This window comes from Panulirus ornatus, chromosome 50 (genome assembly GCF_036320965.1).
Source record: "Panulirus ornatus isolate Po-2019 chromosome 50, ASM3632096v1, whole genome shotgun sequence".
In the NCBI taxonomy this organism is placed as follows: domain Eukaryota; kingdom Metazoa; phylum Arthropoda; class Malacostraca; order Decapoda; family Palinuridae; genus Panulirus; species Panulirus ornatus.
The window spans coordinates 24,236,692-24,254,071 of NC_092273.1; the positions used below are offsets into that span (position 1 = coordinate 24,236,692).

General features: G+C 43.1%; 1 protein-coding gene across 3 annotated transcripts in view; it reads right to left on the minus strand.

Moving 5' to 3' along the window:
• LOC139764671 (uncharacterized) overlaps positions 1 to 8,006 on the minus strand; it is a 295,861-nt gene extending 287,855 nt beyond the window's left edge. For all 3 annotated transcript variants that reach the window (XM_071691546.1, XM_071691547.1, XM_071691548.1), the window contains exon 1: positions 7,939 to 8,006. In XM_071691546.1, coding sequence (XP_071547647.1) covers positions 7,939 to 7,991 — 53 coding nt within the window. In that variant the 5' untranslated portion in view covers positions 7,992 to 8,006. The remainder of the gene's footprint in view (positions 1 to 7,938) is intronic.
• Between the last annotated feature and the right edge of the window lie 9,374 nt (positions 8,007 to 17,380).

Genomic DNA, 17,380 nt, shown 5'->3' on the forward strand with positions numbered 1-17,380 from the left:
TCATCCTTATAACCAAGTCCCTCATCCTTATAACCACGCCCCTCATCCTTATAACCACGCCCCTCATCCTTATAACCACGCCCCTCATCCTTATAACCACGCCCCTCATCCTTATAACCACGCCCCTCATCCTTATAACCACGCCCCTCATCCTTATAACCACGCCCCTCATCCTTATAACCACGCCCCTCATCCTTATAACCACGCCCCTCATCCTTATAACCACGCCCCTCATCCTTATAACCACGCCCCTCATCCTTATAACCACGCCCCTCATCCTTATAACCACGCCCCTCATCCTTCATAACCACGCCCCTCATCCTTATAACCACGCCCCTCATCCTTATAACCACGCCCCTCATCCTTATAACCACGCCCCTCATCCTTATAACCACGCCCCTCATCCTTCATAACCACGCCCCTCATCCTTATAACCACGCCCCTCATCCTTATAACCAAGTCCCTCATCCTTATAACCACGCCCCTCATCCTTATAACCACGCCCCTCATCCTTATAACCACGCCCCTCATCCTTATAACCACGCCCCTCATCCTTATAACCACGCCCCTCATCCTTATAACCACGCCCCTCATCCTTATAACCACGCCCCTCATCCTTCATAACCACGCCCCTCATCCTTATAACCACGCCCCTCATCCTTATAACCACGCCCCTCATCCTTATAACCACGCCCCTCATAACCTAGCTCCTCATTATTCACCCTTCACAACGCCTGTGCCCTGTGAATGAGGAGCCGTGTGTATACACAGCATTCATATACATAAGGTAAGCTAATCTATGTCTTCTGTGCTCAAGATAAGCTAATCTATGTCTTCTGTGCTCAAGATAAGCTAATCTATGCCTTCTGTGCTCAAGATAAGCTAATCTATGTCTTCTGTGCTCAAAATAAGCTAATCTATGCCTTCTGTGCTCAAGATAAGCTAATCTATGCCCTCTGTGCTCAAGATAAGCTAATCTATGTCTTCTGTGCTCAAGATAAGCTAATCTATGCCTTCTGTGCTCAAGATAAGCTAATCTATGCCTTCTGTGCTCAAGATAAGCTAATCTATGTCTTCTGTGCTCAAGATAAGCTAATCTATGTCTTCTGTGCTCAAGATAAGCTAATCTATGTCTTCTGTGCTCAAGATAAGCTAATCTATGCCTTCTGTGCTCAAGATAAACTAATCTATGCCTTCTGTGCTCAAGATAAGCTAATCTATGTCTTCTGTGCTCAAGATAAGCTAATCTATGCCCTCTGTGCTCAAGATAAGCTAATCTATGCCCTCTGTGCTCAAGATAAGCTAATCAATGCCTTCTGTGCTCAAGATAAGCTAATCTATGTCTTCTGTGCTCAAGATAAGCTAATCTATGCCCTCTGTGCTCAAGATAAGCTAATCTATGCCTTCTGTGCTCAAGATAAGCTAATCTATGCTTCTGTGCTCAAGATAAGCTAATCTATGTCTTCTGTGCTCAAGATAAGCTAATCTATGCCTTCTGTGCTGAAGATAAGCTAATCTATGCATTCTGTGCTTAAGATAAGATAATCTATGCCTTCTGTGCTCAAGATAAGCTAATCTATGTCTTCTGTGCTCAAGATAAGCTAATCTACGCCCTCTGTGCTCAAGATAAGCTAATCTATGTCTTCTGTGCTCAAGATAAGCTAATCTATGCCTTCTGTGCTCAAGATAAGCTAATGTATGTCTTCTGTGCTCAAGATAAGCTAATCTATGCCTTCTGTGCTCAAGATAAGCTAATCTATGTCTTCTGTGCTCAAGATAAGCTAATCTATGCCTTCTGTGCTCAAGATAAGCTAATCTATTTCTTCTGTGCTCAAGAGAAGCTAATCTATGCCTTCTGTGCTCAAGAGAAGCTAATCTATGCCTTCTGTGCTCAAGATAAGCTAATCTATGTCTTCTGTGCTCAAGATAAGCTAATCTATGCCTTCTGTGCTCAAGATAAGCTAATCTATGTCTTCTGTGCTCAAGATAAGCTAATCTATGCCTTCTGTGCTCAAGATAAGCTAATCTATGTCTTCTGTGCTCAAGATAAGCTAATCTATGTCTTCTGTGCTCAAGATAAGCTAATCTATGCCTTCTGTGCTCAAGATAAGCTAATCTATGCCTTCTGTGCTCAAGATAAGCTAATCTATGTCTTCTGTGCTCAAGATAAGCTAATCTATGCCCTCTGTGCTCAAGATAAGCTAATCTATGCCTTCTGTGCTCAAGATAAGCTAATCTATGCTTCTGTGCTCAAGATAAGCTAATCTATGTCTTCTGTGCTCAAGATAAGCTAATCTATGCCTTCTGTGCTGAAGATAAGCTAATTTATGCATTCTGTGCTCAAGATAAGCTAATCTATGCCTTCTGTGCTCAAGATAAGCTAATCTATGCCTTCTGTGCTCAAGATAAGCTAATCTACGCCCTCTGTGCTCAAGATAAGCTAATCTATGCCTTCTGTGCTCGAAGATAAGCTAATCTATGCCTTCTGTGCTCAAGATAAGCTAATCTATGTCTTCTGTGCTCAAGATAAGCTAATCTATGCCTTCTGTGCTCAAGATAAGCTAATCTATCGCCCTCATATGTGCTCAAGATACAAGCTTCAAATCACTATTGCCTTCTGTGCTCAAGATAAGCTAATCTATGTCTTCTGTGCTCAAGATAAGCTAATCTATGCCTTCTGTGCTCAAGATAAGCTAATCTATGTCTTCTGTGCTCAGAAGATAAGCTAACTCTATTGCAAGCTAATGCCTTCTGTGCTCAAGATAAGCTAATCTATGTCTTCTGTGCTCAAGATAAGCTAATCTATGCCTTCTGTGCTCAAGATAAGCTAATCTATGCCTTCTGTGCTCAAGATAAGCTAATCTATGTCTTCTGTGCTCAAGATAAGCTAATCTATGCCTTCTGTGCTCAGATAAGCTAATCTATGTCTTCTGTGCTCAAGATAATCTAATCTATGCCCTCTGTGCTCAAGATAAGCTAATCTATGCCCTCTGTGCTCAAGATAAGCTAATCTATGCCTTCTGTGCTCAAGATAAGCTAATCTATGCCTTCTGTGTTCAATATGAAGCTAATCTATGCCTTCTATGCTCAAGATAAGCTAATCTCTGCCTTCTGTGTTCAAGGTAAGTTAATCTTTGCCTTCTGTGTTCAAGCTAAGCTTATCTACGCCTTCTATGCTCAAGATAAGCTAATCTATGCCTTCTGTGCTCAAGATAAGCTAATCTATGTCTTCTGTGCTCAAGATAAGCTAATCTATGCCTTCTGTGCTCAAGATAAGCTAATCTATGTCTTCTGTGCTCAAGATAAGCTAATCTATGCCTTCTGTGCTCAAGATAAGCTAATCTATGTCTTCTGTGCTCAAGAGAAGCTAATCTATGCCTTCTGTGCTCAAGATAAGCTAATCTATGTCTTCTGTGCTCAAGATAAGCTAATCTATGTCTTCTGTGCTCAAGATAAGCTAATCTATGTCTTCTGTGCTCAAGATAAGCTAATCTATGCCCTCTGTGCTCAAGATAAGCTAATCAATGCCTTCTGTGCTCAAGATAGGCTAATCTATGCCTTCTGTGCTCAAGATAAGCTAATCTATGTCTTCTGTGCTCAAGATAAGCTAATCTATGCCTTCTGTGCTCAAGATAAGCTAATCTATGCCTTCTGTGCTCAAGATAAGCTAATCTATGTCTTCTGTGCTCAAGATAAGCTAATCTATGCCTTCTGTGCTCAAGATAAGCTAATCTATGTCTTCTGTGCTCAAGATAATCTAATCTATGCCCTCTGTGCTCAAGATAAGCTAATCTATGCCCTCTGTGCTCAAGATAAGCTAATCTATGCCTTCTGTGCTCAAGATAAGCTAATCTATGCCTTCTGTGTTCAATATGAATTAATCTATGCCTTCTATGCTCAAGATAAGCTAATCTCTGCCTTCTGTGTTCAAGGTAAGTTAATCTTTGCCTTCTGTGTTCAAGCTAAGCTTATCTACGCCTTCTATGCTCAAGATAAGCTAATCTATGCTCCTCTATGCTAAAGGTAAGCTAATCTATGCCCCCTCTATGCAGAAGGTACAAAGAAAGACTGACTTGAGAAAGAACAGCTGAAAACTTGATATACAGAACAGAACCTATGAACATCTCACAGCAGCCCACTTCAGGCCAGAGACGATATAGCTATATCTTCTATGCCACAGTCGATATATATATATATATATATATATATATATATATATATATATATATATATATATATATATATATATGCTAGCCACACTGCTGTCTGCAGCGCTGGCTTGTTAGTAACGGAGTTAACAAGCAGTTGACCGAAGCGCTTTACATGGTACCTACGCAAGATTGCCGAGAATTGCGACAACGAAATACAAGATGAAACAGAGATTATACGACGAAATACAAGATGAAACAGAGATTACACGACGGAATACAAGATGAAACAGAGATTATACGACGGAATACAAGATGAAACAGAGATTATACGACGAAATACAAGATGAAACAGAGATTATACGATGAAATACAAGATGAAACAGAGATTATACGACGAAATACAAGATGAAACAGAGATTATACGACGAAATACAAGATGAAACAGAGATTATACGACGAAATACAAGATGAAACAGAGGTTATACGACGAAATACAAGATGAAACAGAGGTTATACGACGAAATACAAGATGAAACAGAGATTATACGACGAAATAAAGATGAAACAGAGATTATACGACGAAATACAAGATGAAACAGAGATTATACGACGAAATACAAGATGAAACAGAGATTATACGACAAATACAAGATGAAACAGAGATTATACGACGAAATACAAGATGAAACAGAGATTTTACGACGAAATACAAGATGAATCAGAGATTATACGACGGAATACAAGATGAAACAGAGATTATACGACGAAATACAAGATGAAACAGAGATTATACGACGAAATACAAGATGAAACAGAGGTTATACGACGAAATACAAGATGAAACAGAGATTATACGACGAAATACAAGATGAAACAGAGATTATACGACGAAATACAAGATGAAACAGAGATTATACGACGGAATACAAGATGAAACAGAGATTATACGACGAAATACAAGATGAATCAGAGATTATACGACGGAATACAAGATGAAACAGAGATTATACGACGAAATACAAGATGAAACAGAGATTATACGACGAAATACAAGATGAAACAGAGGTTATACGACGAAATACAAGATGAAACAGAGATTATACGACGAAATACAAGATGAAACAGAGATTATACGACGAAATACAAGATGAAACAGAGATTATACGACGGAATACAAGATGAAACAGAGATTATACGAAGAAATACAAGATGAAACAGAGATTATACGACAAATACAAGATGAAACAGAGATTATACGACAAAATACAAGATGAAATAGAGATTATACGACGGAATACAAAATGAAACAGAGTTTGTACGACGAAATACAAGATGAAACAGAGACTATAACAAGAAGATCAGAGCTTGCGAAAAAAAGGGGACTGATACGAGAATTTCTTGGTATAAAAAGAAACTGTAATCACCATTATCTTTATATACACGAGAGGCGAGAGGAAAGAACATGGGATGCCATTGGCTCATTCTTATCAAATTCTAAATTACGTGACGTATGTATGATTTAGATAAACGTCTATGCCGGTCTATTGCCTCGGGTGTCTCATCACTAGCCAGCCGGACGTACGGTTGCGTAGTGGGAGAGTTACACGACCGGCTGTCGGGTGTCGGTTATTTTGTCGTCTTGAAACATCACCAATGATAGACTGAAACATTATGGCCAAATAGACCTCGACATGTCACTAATAGTAGATCGAAACTTCATGGTGAAATAGACTTCGAAACATCTATGATAGATTGAAACCTCATGGCCGAATAGATCTCGACACATCACCGATAGTAGACTGAAACATGATGGCCAAATAGACCTCGAAACATCAATGATAGATTCAAACATCATGGCCAAACAGATCTAGACACGTTACCAATAATAATCTATAACATCATGGCCAAATAGACCTTGAAGCATCACCTATAATAGATTGAAACATCATGGCCAAATAGACCTCGACACATTAACAATATAATAGACGGAAACATGATGGCCAAATAGATCTCGATACATCACTAATAATATAATAGATTTAAACCTCATGGCCAAAGAGACCTCGACATTTCAGTTTATAAATTGAAAAATCATGGCCAAATAGACCTCGACACATCATCAATAATAGATTGAAACATCATGGCCAAATAGAACTCGACACATCACAAACGATATAATAGATCGAAACGTTATGGGCGAATAGCTCTCGACACATCAATAACATGATCGATTGAAATATCATGGCCAAATAGACCTCAACACATCGCCAAATAATAGATAGAAGCATCATTGCCAAATAGATTTCGACACATCACCAATAGCTCGAAGCAACATTCCCAAATTGACCTCGAAACATGACCAATAATATCATAGGTTGAAACATCGTGGCCAAATAGACCTCTATATATCAGTAAATAGATTGAAATATCATGGCTGAATACACCTCGGCACATCACCAATAATAGATTGAAACATCATGGCCAAATAGACCTCGAAATTTGACCAGTCATGAACTGAAACATCATGGCCAAATAGACATCGACACCTTACCAATGATAGACTGAAACATCATGGCCAAATAGACCTCGAAACATCGTGGCCAAATATACCTCGAAACATCACCAATAATAAACTTAAACATCATGTCCAATTAGACCTCGACACATCACCAATGATAGACTGAAATATCATGGTCAAATAGACCTCGAAACATCATGGCCAAATAGACCTCGAAACATCACCAATAATAAACTTAAACATCATGTCCAATTAGACCTCAACTCATCACCAATGACAGACTGAAATATCATGGCCAAATAGACCTCGAAACATCACCAATGAGAGATCGGAGCTTCATGGTCAAATAGACCTCGACACATCCCTACATAACAGATTGAAACATCATGGCCAAATAAACCTCGACACATCACCAATAATAGACTGAAACATCATGGCCAAATGGACCTCGAAACATCAGTTATAGAATGAAACATAATGCCCAAATAGACCTCGAAACATCATCAGTAATAAACTGAAACATCATGTCCAAATAGATCTCGACACATCACCAATTATAGATTGAAACATCATGGCCTAATAGATCTCGACACATCACCAACAGATTGAAACATGATGGCCAAATAGACCTCGAGACATCACAATATTAGATTGAAACATTATGGCCAAATAGACCTCGATACATCAATAAAAGATTGAAACATCCTGGCCAAATAACATCTATAACCAAACGAAACATCATGGTCAAACATCATTGGACATATCACCCATAGTCACTTAAAACATCATGGTCAAACAGAATAATCGTATCAACTATAATCAATCGAAACATTATAGCCAAATATCAATGATCATTATTATAATCACTTGAAACATCATGGCCAAATATCACTGATTACAACTATAATCACTTGAAACATCATGGCCAAATATCAATGATTACAACTATAATCACTTAAAACATCGTGGCCAAATATCAATGATTATTATTATAATCACTTAAAACATCATGGCCAAATATCAATGATCATGACTATAATCACTTGACACATTATGGCCAAATATCACTGATTACAACTATAATCACTTAAAACATCATGGCCAAATATCACTGATTACAACTATAATCACTTAAAACATCATGGCCAAATATCAATTATCATGAATATAATCACTTGACACATTATGGCCAATAATCATTGATTATAACTATAATCACTTGAAACATTATGGCCAAACAGGTTGATCAATATTAATCATGTTACTTACCTTCCGCCGGCCGACCAACGTAAGGACCGTAGAAGCAATCCGTCATTAATCATGTGATTATCTCGTAATTAATCACTTTACAAATTTTCTAATCACACAGCATTTAAGTTTTCTATATAATGATATAACGAAGCCATTAATCATCACTATATATATCAACATCTCACCACATATTTTCATTAATCACTTTAATCACTGATTATTGCCACTTTTCTCTCCCGTATTGGTCACTAATCACTATACATCGCAATCATTCACTCATATTTCAACGAAATTACTCCGTATTGATCATTAATCACCATACATCTTAGTGACGCACTAACGCTTCAATCAAAATTGTTCGCTAATCACTGCACTACACAAGAAATGATTCTACACTCGTATTAATCAATTATTCTCTAAGACAATCAAGTTCAAAATATAATCAAAACATCCTCGTGTTAGAAATTTATCATTATCAAAACCATTTTTAAATCTTTCGTATCAATTACTCATTCGAATAAAAGGTTTTAATCGATATTAATCACTAGCGCAACATACGTTTCTAATCGATAATCACACACGTAATAATGTATTAATCTCTAGTGAGTTAAATGAATAACAATTGGGTAGTATGTCATCCCTCACATGTCTCGCACACAGACAGACCCCTCGTGTTTATCCCTCTGTCCTCACACCTCACACCTCCCTCACCGCGCCTCCCTCACGCCTCAAACACAGGAGAACCACTGGTACATCCAGCCTTATTCCTGGGCGTATGGACGGAGCCTCTCACCTTAACGATCGTAACAAGCAGTTCTTAACGAGCGAGTTCGTTCCTCCGACCGAGTACGTTAACGAGAAGAAAATAGAGATATCTGTTTCTCTCTCAGTGACAAAGGTAATTTCATAAGACGTATTAGTCTATGGTAATGAGGGTATTAAGATGGTATATACCAAATACGTAATAGCAAAATACGAATAGATAGTGGGAGGGAGGGAGGGGAAGCTGCTCCTACTGTTGGTGTAGCTCTACAGTGATGGAGAGGGTGTGTGTGTGTGTGTGTGTGTGTGTGTGTGTAGGCTGCTGGCACATCTACCACTGTTGGTGTAGCTGTGTGTGTGTGTGTGTGTGTGTGTGTGTGCTGCTCCCACTGTTGATGTAGCTCTACATTGGTAGGGAGTGTGTGTGTGTGTGTGTGTGTGTGTGTGTGGTGACCACAAGACATACCATCTCTACCCAGGTGTGGTGGTCATGTCAAGTTACGTCCCTAACGTGACATGAGGTGACATGACCAGGCGCATCGTATGACAGCTGACAGTGTCAGGAGTCGTGTTGTGCAGGGACGTTGCACTGAAACACACGCATGGGCAACCCTCCTCACCCACACACACACACACACACACACACATATGCACCTCCCTCTCTCGCACCCCTCCACCTCCACACACACACACACACACATATACACCCACCCCGCACACATACACACACACACTCACGCAGACGACACACACATACACTCATATACACCTCCCCCCACACACATATACACACACGCTCAACCCTCCACACACACACGCACATACCCCCAAACACACACACACACACACACACACATACCCTAGTCCAGGAGCGAACCCGGGACCAGGACACGGGATGGCGAAATAATTCCGCCACCACCACAAACTCGCCAATACACAACAGTATACAAGTGTTCGGGTGTGTGTGTGTGTGTTGAGTGAGTATTCCGGGTCTTGAAGTGTTCGTGTGTGTGTGTGTGTGTGTGTGTGCGTGTGTGTGTGTTGTGTGAGTATTCTGAGTCTTGATCCACCACTCACAAGTTTTATGACCCACTCCATCATGGGAAAACTTTATAGCCCTCAGTCGGGTCCGAGTCGAACCCTGGCCTCAGTACCACTCCGAGTCGTTTTGCATAGGACCCCAAACATGACTCGGGGTCACACATTTCCCAGGGACACAGCAAGCGGATCCTCCGTCGAACGTGAGGTCGTTCATCTCTCTGGGTTTATCAGGCTCTTACACACACACACACACACACACACACACGACAGGCTCTTACACACACACACACACACACACACACACGACACACGCACATACACCACACACACACACACACACACACACACACGTCTGATGATGGAAGGGCCCTATAGATCAAGTAACTTATCAATACTGAAGTCTCCAGACCTTAAACCTCTCTTGCTGCAACTTAAAAGCAATGTTCAGGTGGTGAGCCTCACGCGCACAAGGTCGGCACTTAGACGATGGATGATGGTTAATGGTTGAGGCAATGTGAGTTGGGAGGCGAGTATGACCAAGTGAATTTTGTGTAATTGGTTGTTGAACGAGTGTTTTGTGTTATCTGAGGATGGTGCATGATTCGTAGGAATGGTGTGTAGTGGGCGTGTTGAAGACCCCCCAACCCCCCCTCCATCCAAAGAACTATGGTCTTCGTACCTGCTGGTCTTCGTCAAGAGAGGATGGTGCGTGTTTCGTACGAATGGTGTGTAGTGGGCGTGTTGAAGACCCCCAATCCCCCCTCCATCCAAAGAACTATGGTCTTCGTACCTGCTGGTCTTCGTCAAGAGAGGATGGTGCGTGTTTTGTAGGGATGGCGTGTCGTGGGCGTGTTGAAGACCCCTCCTCCCACCCCTCCATCCAAAGAACCATGGTCTTCGTACCTGGTGGTCTTCGTCAAGAGAGGATGGTGCGTGTTTCGTAGGAATGGTGTGTAGTGGGCGTGTTGAAGACCCCCCTCCCCTCCATCCAAAGAACCATGGTCTTCGTACCTGGTGGTCTTCGTCAAGAGAGATTATACCACCTTCGAGCAGTGGGGACTTTAGTGTTGCCTCCTCTCTCTCTCCTCCGTCAGGCAGTTCCTCGTCAGGAGAGGCTACGCTACCCCGATTGCAACCAGTGACTCGTTAGTTTCCTCTGCAGTAATAACACCTCCGGGAGTCTGGTAGTTGACGTCAGCAGAAATTACCCGAGTAGAAGCAAGTGGTCGTTAGCGCGTCGGGTCCTGCAATACCATAGCTCGTCAGGGTCCTTAGGACGCCTCTATGTCTCGGAAGTTAGCCAGGGCGGTGAGTGGAGGTCAGTGGTGCACACGTCTTTCCAGAACGAGGGCTGACATAGTGATGCTTTGGTGATAACCATGCAATTACAGTTCGATGCAGTTAGGTTTGAAAGAAATGACCCTCTTAGCTACAGAGGATGAAGGAAGAAGAATGAAGAAGATAAGGACTGATAGAGATATGGGTTTCTATTAAGACGAAGGGCGTCGAAGCTTGACCCAGTCTTGACCCAGCTTATCTTTTATCTACTGTGGTAAAGGAGAGGTGACAAGGGGTCGCTATGAGACACAAGGACAGGTTCTTAGGGTGCCATAGCTACGTGGCCTACGAGCCTCCAGAAGAAGGTGGCTGAGTACCGACCACCCCGAGGAAGAGAGAGGTGGGCGTGTCCCGTTGGCCGAAGTTACTACGCCCGGGGAAGCCAGCGAGGCTATAGGTCACCAGGGTGTTGACAAGCCCTCCTGCAGCCACTGGAGAGGAGGCGGTAGCACAGGCAGACGAAACCTCCTGGATGCCTAGCAGGCGGAGGAGGTGTCGCCCTTCGTCGCTAGGAAAGGAGGAGACAGGGTCGACTTCGGGAGAGGAAGGTACACGATAGATCTGGTACTGTCTTGTGAGGGATGTGGTAATGCTGGGGCGCGGGCGAGGGAGCATTCCAGCGAAGGCTGCCTTTCCTCGAACTCCAGGAGACTCTGGAATTAACAAGGATCATATGAAGATGAATTTAACAGTTCGTCCCTCACATACCCGTGTTATGACACTCCTAAAGATGCCTCTGAGCGAGCAATGAACGACCACCACAACGCGTCCAAATCAGATTCACGAAATCAATCAGCCTTTGATTAGCTGCTACATTGCTTGCACCAAGAAGATGAACATGTGATTCGATCCACCAGGTGAGGTGTTAATCATACACTTTCTTCACTTGTCTGTAAGCCAGATGGGGGTCAGTATTACATCGAAGTTGGTGCGACAGGCCAGATGGGGGTTCAGTATTACACCGAAGCTGGTCACTTCGGGCCTCTAGTCACCATCCACCTACCAGTGAATCATTTTATGTTACGGAGGGCCATCTGAGCGGGTCTGGGATATTCTGTACCAGTTCGAGTCTCAGCCTCTTTTGGCTCTGTGCTGTCAACTGCTTGTTAAGACGCAGTATGAAGTCAGCTTTAGCCACACGCAGCTTGAACTGGCTCTGAGGAGTTCGTCATCTGTCATTGGTGTAATTGTAATTGTAATTTGGTGGGCATTTTCAGCACTAGTTACTTAAGGCGTTGTGATGGCCTTCGAATCTGAAATTTTGGTCAGTGTGTTAGAGGTTTGGTTAGTGAGTGGAAGTGGAGTTTGTTTGTGGTGTGTGCTTTGCTGTGTGGTGTGTGCTCTTTTGTTGTTTGGTTTGCTGTGGTGTATTTCCTTTGTTCTGTGGCTTTGTTCTATATGTGTTTGTTCAGTTATAATGACTGTTACTTGTTAAGGATTGGTTTTGGTTTGTTGTTGTTTCATGAAGTGTAATGAGTCATTTTGATTTGAGCTGAGTTACAGAGAGACGTGAGCGGACATAGATCTCGCCACTGAGGAAGAGAAAAAGGTAAGGGGAGAGTTGATCACAACCATCATATTTCTCTAACTCGAGGCCAAAAGAAGTAACTGAGTGAGGCACTTGTTAGAAGACATGTAAAGTGGTTCATTCATTAGTATGAGACTATTGGATGGTTGGGTCAACAAGGCTTTGGCACTGTAAACACTGACAATACACGAAAGCTTAAACGAAAGCTTAAAAACGTATATGACAATAGACAAAGTTCGATAGATGGGTGCCCTACGATCATAGAACTCCGTCTCCTTGATAGACAAATAGGTGATTACAATTTGCCAATTACACACACACGTATGTGGGAACCTAACGTAAGCTGGGGTACATATGTATTCAAATATGTGGTACATATGTATGAACACATATTTGCAACACATACAGGAACTCTCCTTCCGAATTGCACAATCAGTAATCACAAGTAGATATGAAAGATACGTACAAACGTACAAACATTCCGTTAAGGACAAGCAAACAAGCGAACACACACACACACACACACCACACACACACACACACACACCACACACACCACACAGACACACACACATCACACACCACACACACCACACACACACACACCACACACACACACACACACACCACACACACCACACACACCACACACACACACACACACACACACACACACACACACCACACACACACACACACACACACCACACACACACACACACACACACACCACACACACACACCACACACACACACACCACACACACACACACCACACACCACACACACACACACACCACACACACACACCACACACACACCACACACACACACACACACACACCACACACACACACACACACCACACACACACACACACACACCCACCACACACACACACCACACACACACACACCACACACACACACACACACCACACACACACACACACACACACACACACCACACACACCACACACACACACCACACACACACACACACACCACACACAGACACAGACACCACACACACACACACACACACCCACCACACACACACACCACACACACACACACCACACACACACACACACACACACACACACACACACACCACACACACCACACACGCACACACACACACACACAGACACACCACACACCACACACACACACACCACACACACACACACACACATTCCTGTGTACACATTGTTAATCATTCGCCCTAACACGAAACCTTCGACCCTGGGGGCATTTCCCTCCCTCTCCTCTTGGAGACATTTAGGTTACATTCGTGACCCACTAACAAGGCCATTCGTACGTACGAACGCTAATGGAGGATATGATATAAATCTGAAAACAAAGAGAATAGAAATGAGATAGCCGGTCACGAATGGACACTGTCCTGAGACATGACGGGGAGAGGACACTGTCCTGAGACATGGACGGTGGAGTGGACACTGTCCTGAGACATGGACGGGGAGTGGACACTGTCCTGAGACATGGACGGGGAGAGGACACTGTCCTGAGACATGGACGGGGAGAGGACACTGTCCTGAGACATGGACGGGGAGTGGACACTGTCCTGAGACATGGACGGGGAGAGGACACTGTCCTGAGACATGACGGGGAGTGGACACTGTCCTGAGACATGGACGGGGAGTGGACACTGTCCTGAGACATGGACGGGGAGTGGACACTGTCCTGAGACATGGACGGGGAGAGGACACTGTCCTGAGACATGGACGGGGAGAGGACACTGTCCTGAGACATGACGGGGAGTGGACACTGTCCTGAGACATGGACGGGGAGTGGACACTGTCCTGAGACATGGACGGGGAGTGGACACTGTCCTGAGACATGGACGGGGAGAGGACACTGTCCTGAAACACGGACGGGGAATGGACACTGTCCTGAGACATGGACGGGGAGAGGACACCGTTCTAATAGTAATGAGTACTGAGTACCGATTACCGATTACCGAGTACCGATTACCGAGTACCGATTACTGAGTACCGAGTACCGAGTACCGAGTACCGATTACTGAGTACCGAGTACCGAGTACCGAGTACCGAGTACCGAGTACCGATTACTGAGTACCGATTACCGATTACCGAGTACCGATTACCGAGTACCGATTACTGAGTACCGAGTACCGATTACTGAGTACCGATTACCGATTACCGAGTACCGAGTACCGAGTACCGATTACTGAATACCGAGTACCGATTACCGAGGCTCCTGCCAGGGTTGCATAGCCCACCTACAAACATTTTAAGCAACCTTCTGACTTTACTTACGTGAGTAAATCAATCACATTAACTCTACGTCTTTCAAAGAGTCGTGGGCAAACTCTACGTATTTACGTCATAGTCTGTAAAGTTAAAGGTTCACAGAACGTACATGTGAAACCATTTAGGTTAACGAATAACTTCGTTTTTCTTAAGTGACCTTAAGTGACTTTCACTTTATAACTTCTGGTGGCTGGAGTGTGTGTGTGTATGTGTGTGTGTGTGTGTGTGTGTGTGTGTGTGTGGCAGCAGCACAACTCGAGTACATGGGATCGAAACCCCTTCGAAGTAGGAGAGCAGAGAGATGGTCCAGCCCCCTACACTGGTGGAGCAGTGACTTCTCTGCTACGTGTGTGTGTGTGTGTGTGGTATACCCGGATGTACAGCGGCTGTGATCAATAGATGTTAAAGATACTATACTACAAAGGTGGTAATCCCACCCCTAACACACACACACACCGACCGTCCGGCCTCCTATCCTCACACACACACACACACACACACACACACACACACACGAACAAATACAGAAACACGTACATAAGCTCATCAAACCCTTTTGAAGTGGACGTCTGACCCATATAACTGCTTCAAGGTTTCAGGGTAAGTTCGTCTCCTTGTGGGACACCACGCCACAAAGACTAGACGGTCTATTAGCACTTGGGCGCACGAGCGATGATGCATTTCGATAATGAGGACAGATTATGAGAAGAGAGATTAGCAATTTATATAGATATGAACCAGCCTCGAAAGGACCCAATGTTGATGTTTGAAGTCCTCTATATTTCTTTGTTTTTATTTTTGACTTACTCATACATTGGCTCACTCATAACTCACACACCCTGATAAGGAGGGGTCACTTGTGGTATATAAGGACAACAAACGAACGAATAAACACTCCCTCCGTGATGCAGGGGTTAACGTGAATGACTATGGGTCAGCACAGGCCGGCACGGGGTCGGATTCGCATGGGTTCGAATCCCGGGCGCGGCAGTGGGCCTACGGTCAACCCAGGTGTTCATCCTCCCCTCGTAGCTGGTCGATAAATGGATATATACGAGGTGAAGAGACGGGGCAACACAAGTGTAAAAACTCTCCCTGTAACACACACACACACACAAACATACACACACACACACACATGAGAGAGCTTGGGAAGTGAGTCAGTTGTTGTTCGCTGATGATACAGCGCTGGTGGCTGATTCATGTGAGAAACTGCAGAAGCTGGTGACTGAGTTTGGTAAAGTGTGTGAAAGAAGAAAGTTAAGAGTAAATGTGAATAAGAGCAAGGTTATTGGTACAGTTGGGTTGAGGGTCAAGTCAATTGGGAGGTGAGTTTGAATGGAGAAAAACTGGAGGAAGTGAAGTGTTTTAGATATCTGGGAGTGGATCTGGCAGCGGATGGAACCATGGAAGCGGAAGTGGATCATAGGGTGGGGGAGGGGGCGAAAATTCTGGGAGCCTTGAAGAATGTGTGGAAGTCGAGAACATTATCTCGGAAAGCAAAAATGGGTATGTTTGAAGGAATAGTAGTTCCAACAATGTTGTATGGTTGCGAGGCGTGGGCTATGGATAGAGTTGTGCGCAGGAGGATGGATGTGCTGGAAATGAGATGTTTGAGGACAATGTGTGGTGTGAGGTGGTTTGATCGAGTGAGTAACGTAAGGGTAAGAGAGATGTGTGGAAATAAAAAGAGCGTGGTTGAGAGAGCAGAAGAGGGTGTTTTGAAGTGGTTTGGGCACATGGAGAGAATGAGTGAGGAAAGATTGACCAAGAGGATATATGTGTCGGAGGTGGAGGGAACGAGGAGAAGAGGGAGACCAAATTGGAGGTGGAAAGATGGAGTGAAAAAGATTTTGTGTGATCGGGGCCTGAACATGCAGGAGGGTGAAAGGAGGGCAAGGAATAGAGTGAATTGGAGCGATGTGGTATAACGGGGTTGACGTGCTGTCAGTGGATTGAATCAAGGCATGTGAAGCGTCTGGGGTAAACCATGGAAAGCTGTGTAGGTATGTATATTTGCGTGTGTGGACGTATGTATATACATGTGTATGGGGGGGGGGGTTGGGCCATTTCTTTCGTCTGTTTCCTTGCGCTACCTCGCAAACGCGGGAGACAGCGACAAAGTATAATAAAAAATAATAATAAATATATATATATATATATATATATATATATATATATATATATATATATATATATATATATATATATATATATATATATATATATTAGGATTCTACAGCCCTAAAACCCACATTCCTCTGTCTGTGTGAAGATATTTTTAACAAAATATATATACTATATATTTTTTTCCTAGGATTTTTCAGCTGAGTCTTAAAGTTAGAATTCATACGTACGTGAGTAGAGTCAAAAAGAAAACGCAAAATATGACTAAAAGAAAAAAAATATTGGTCTAACGGTTACCGAAAAACGAGTTTGAAATAGTTATTTTGCTATAGTTTAGATATATGACGTAAGTTAGAAAAAAAAGAAA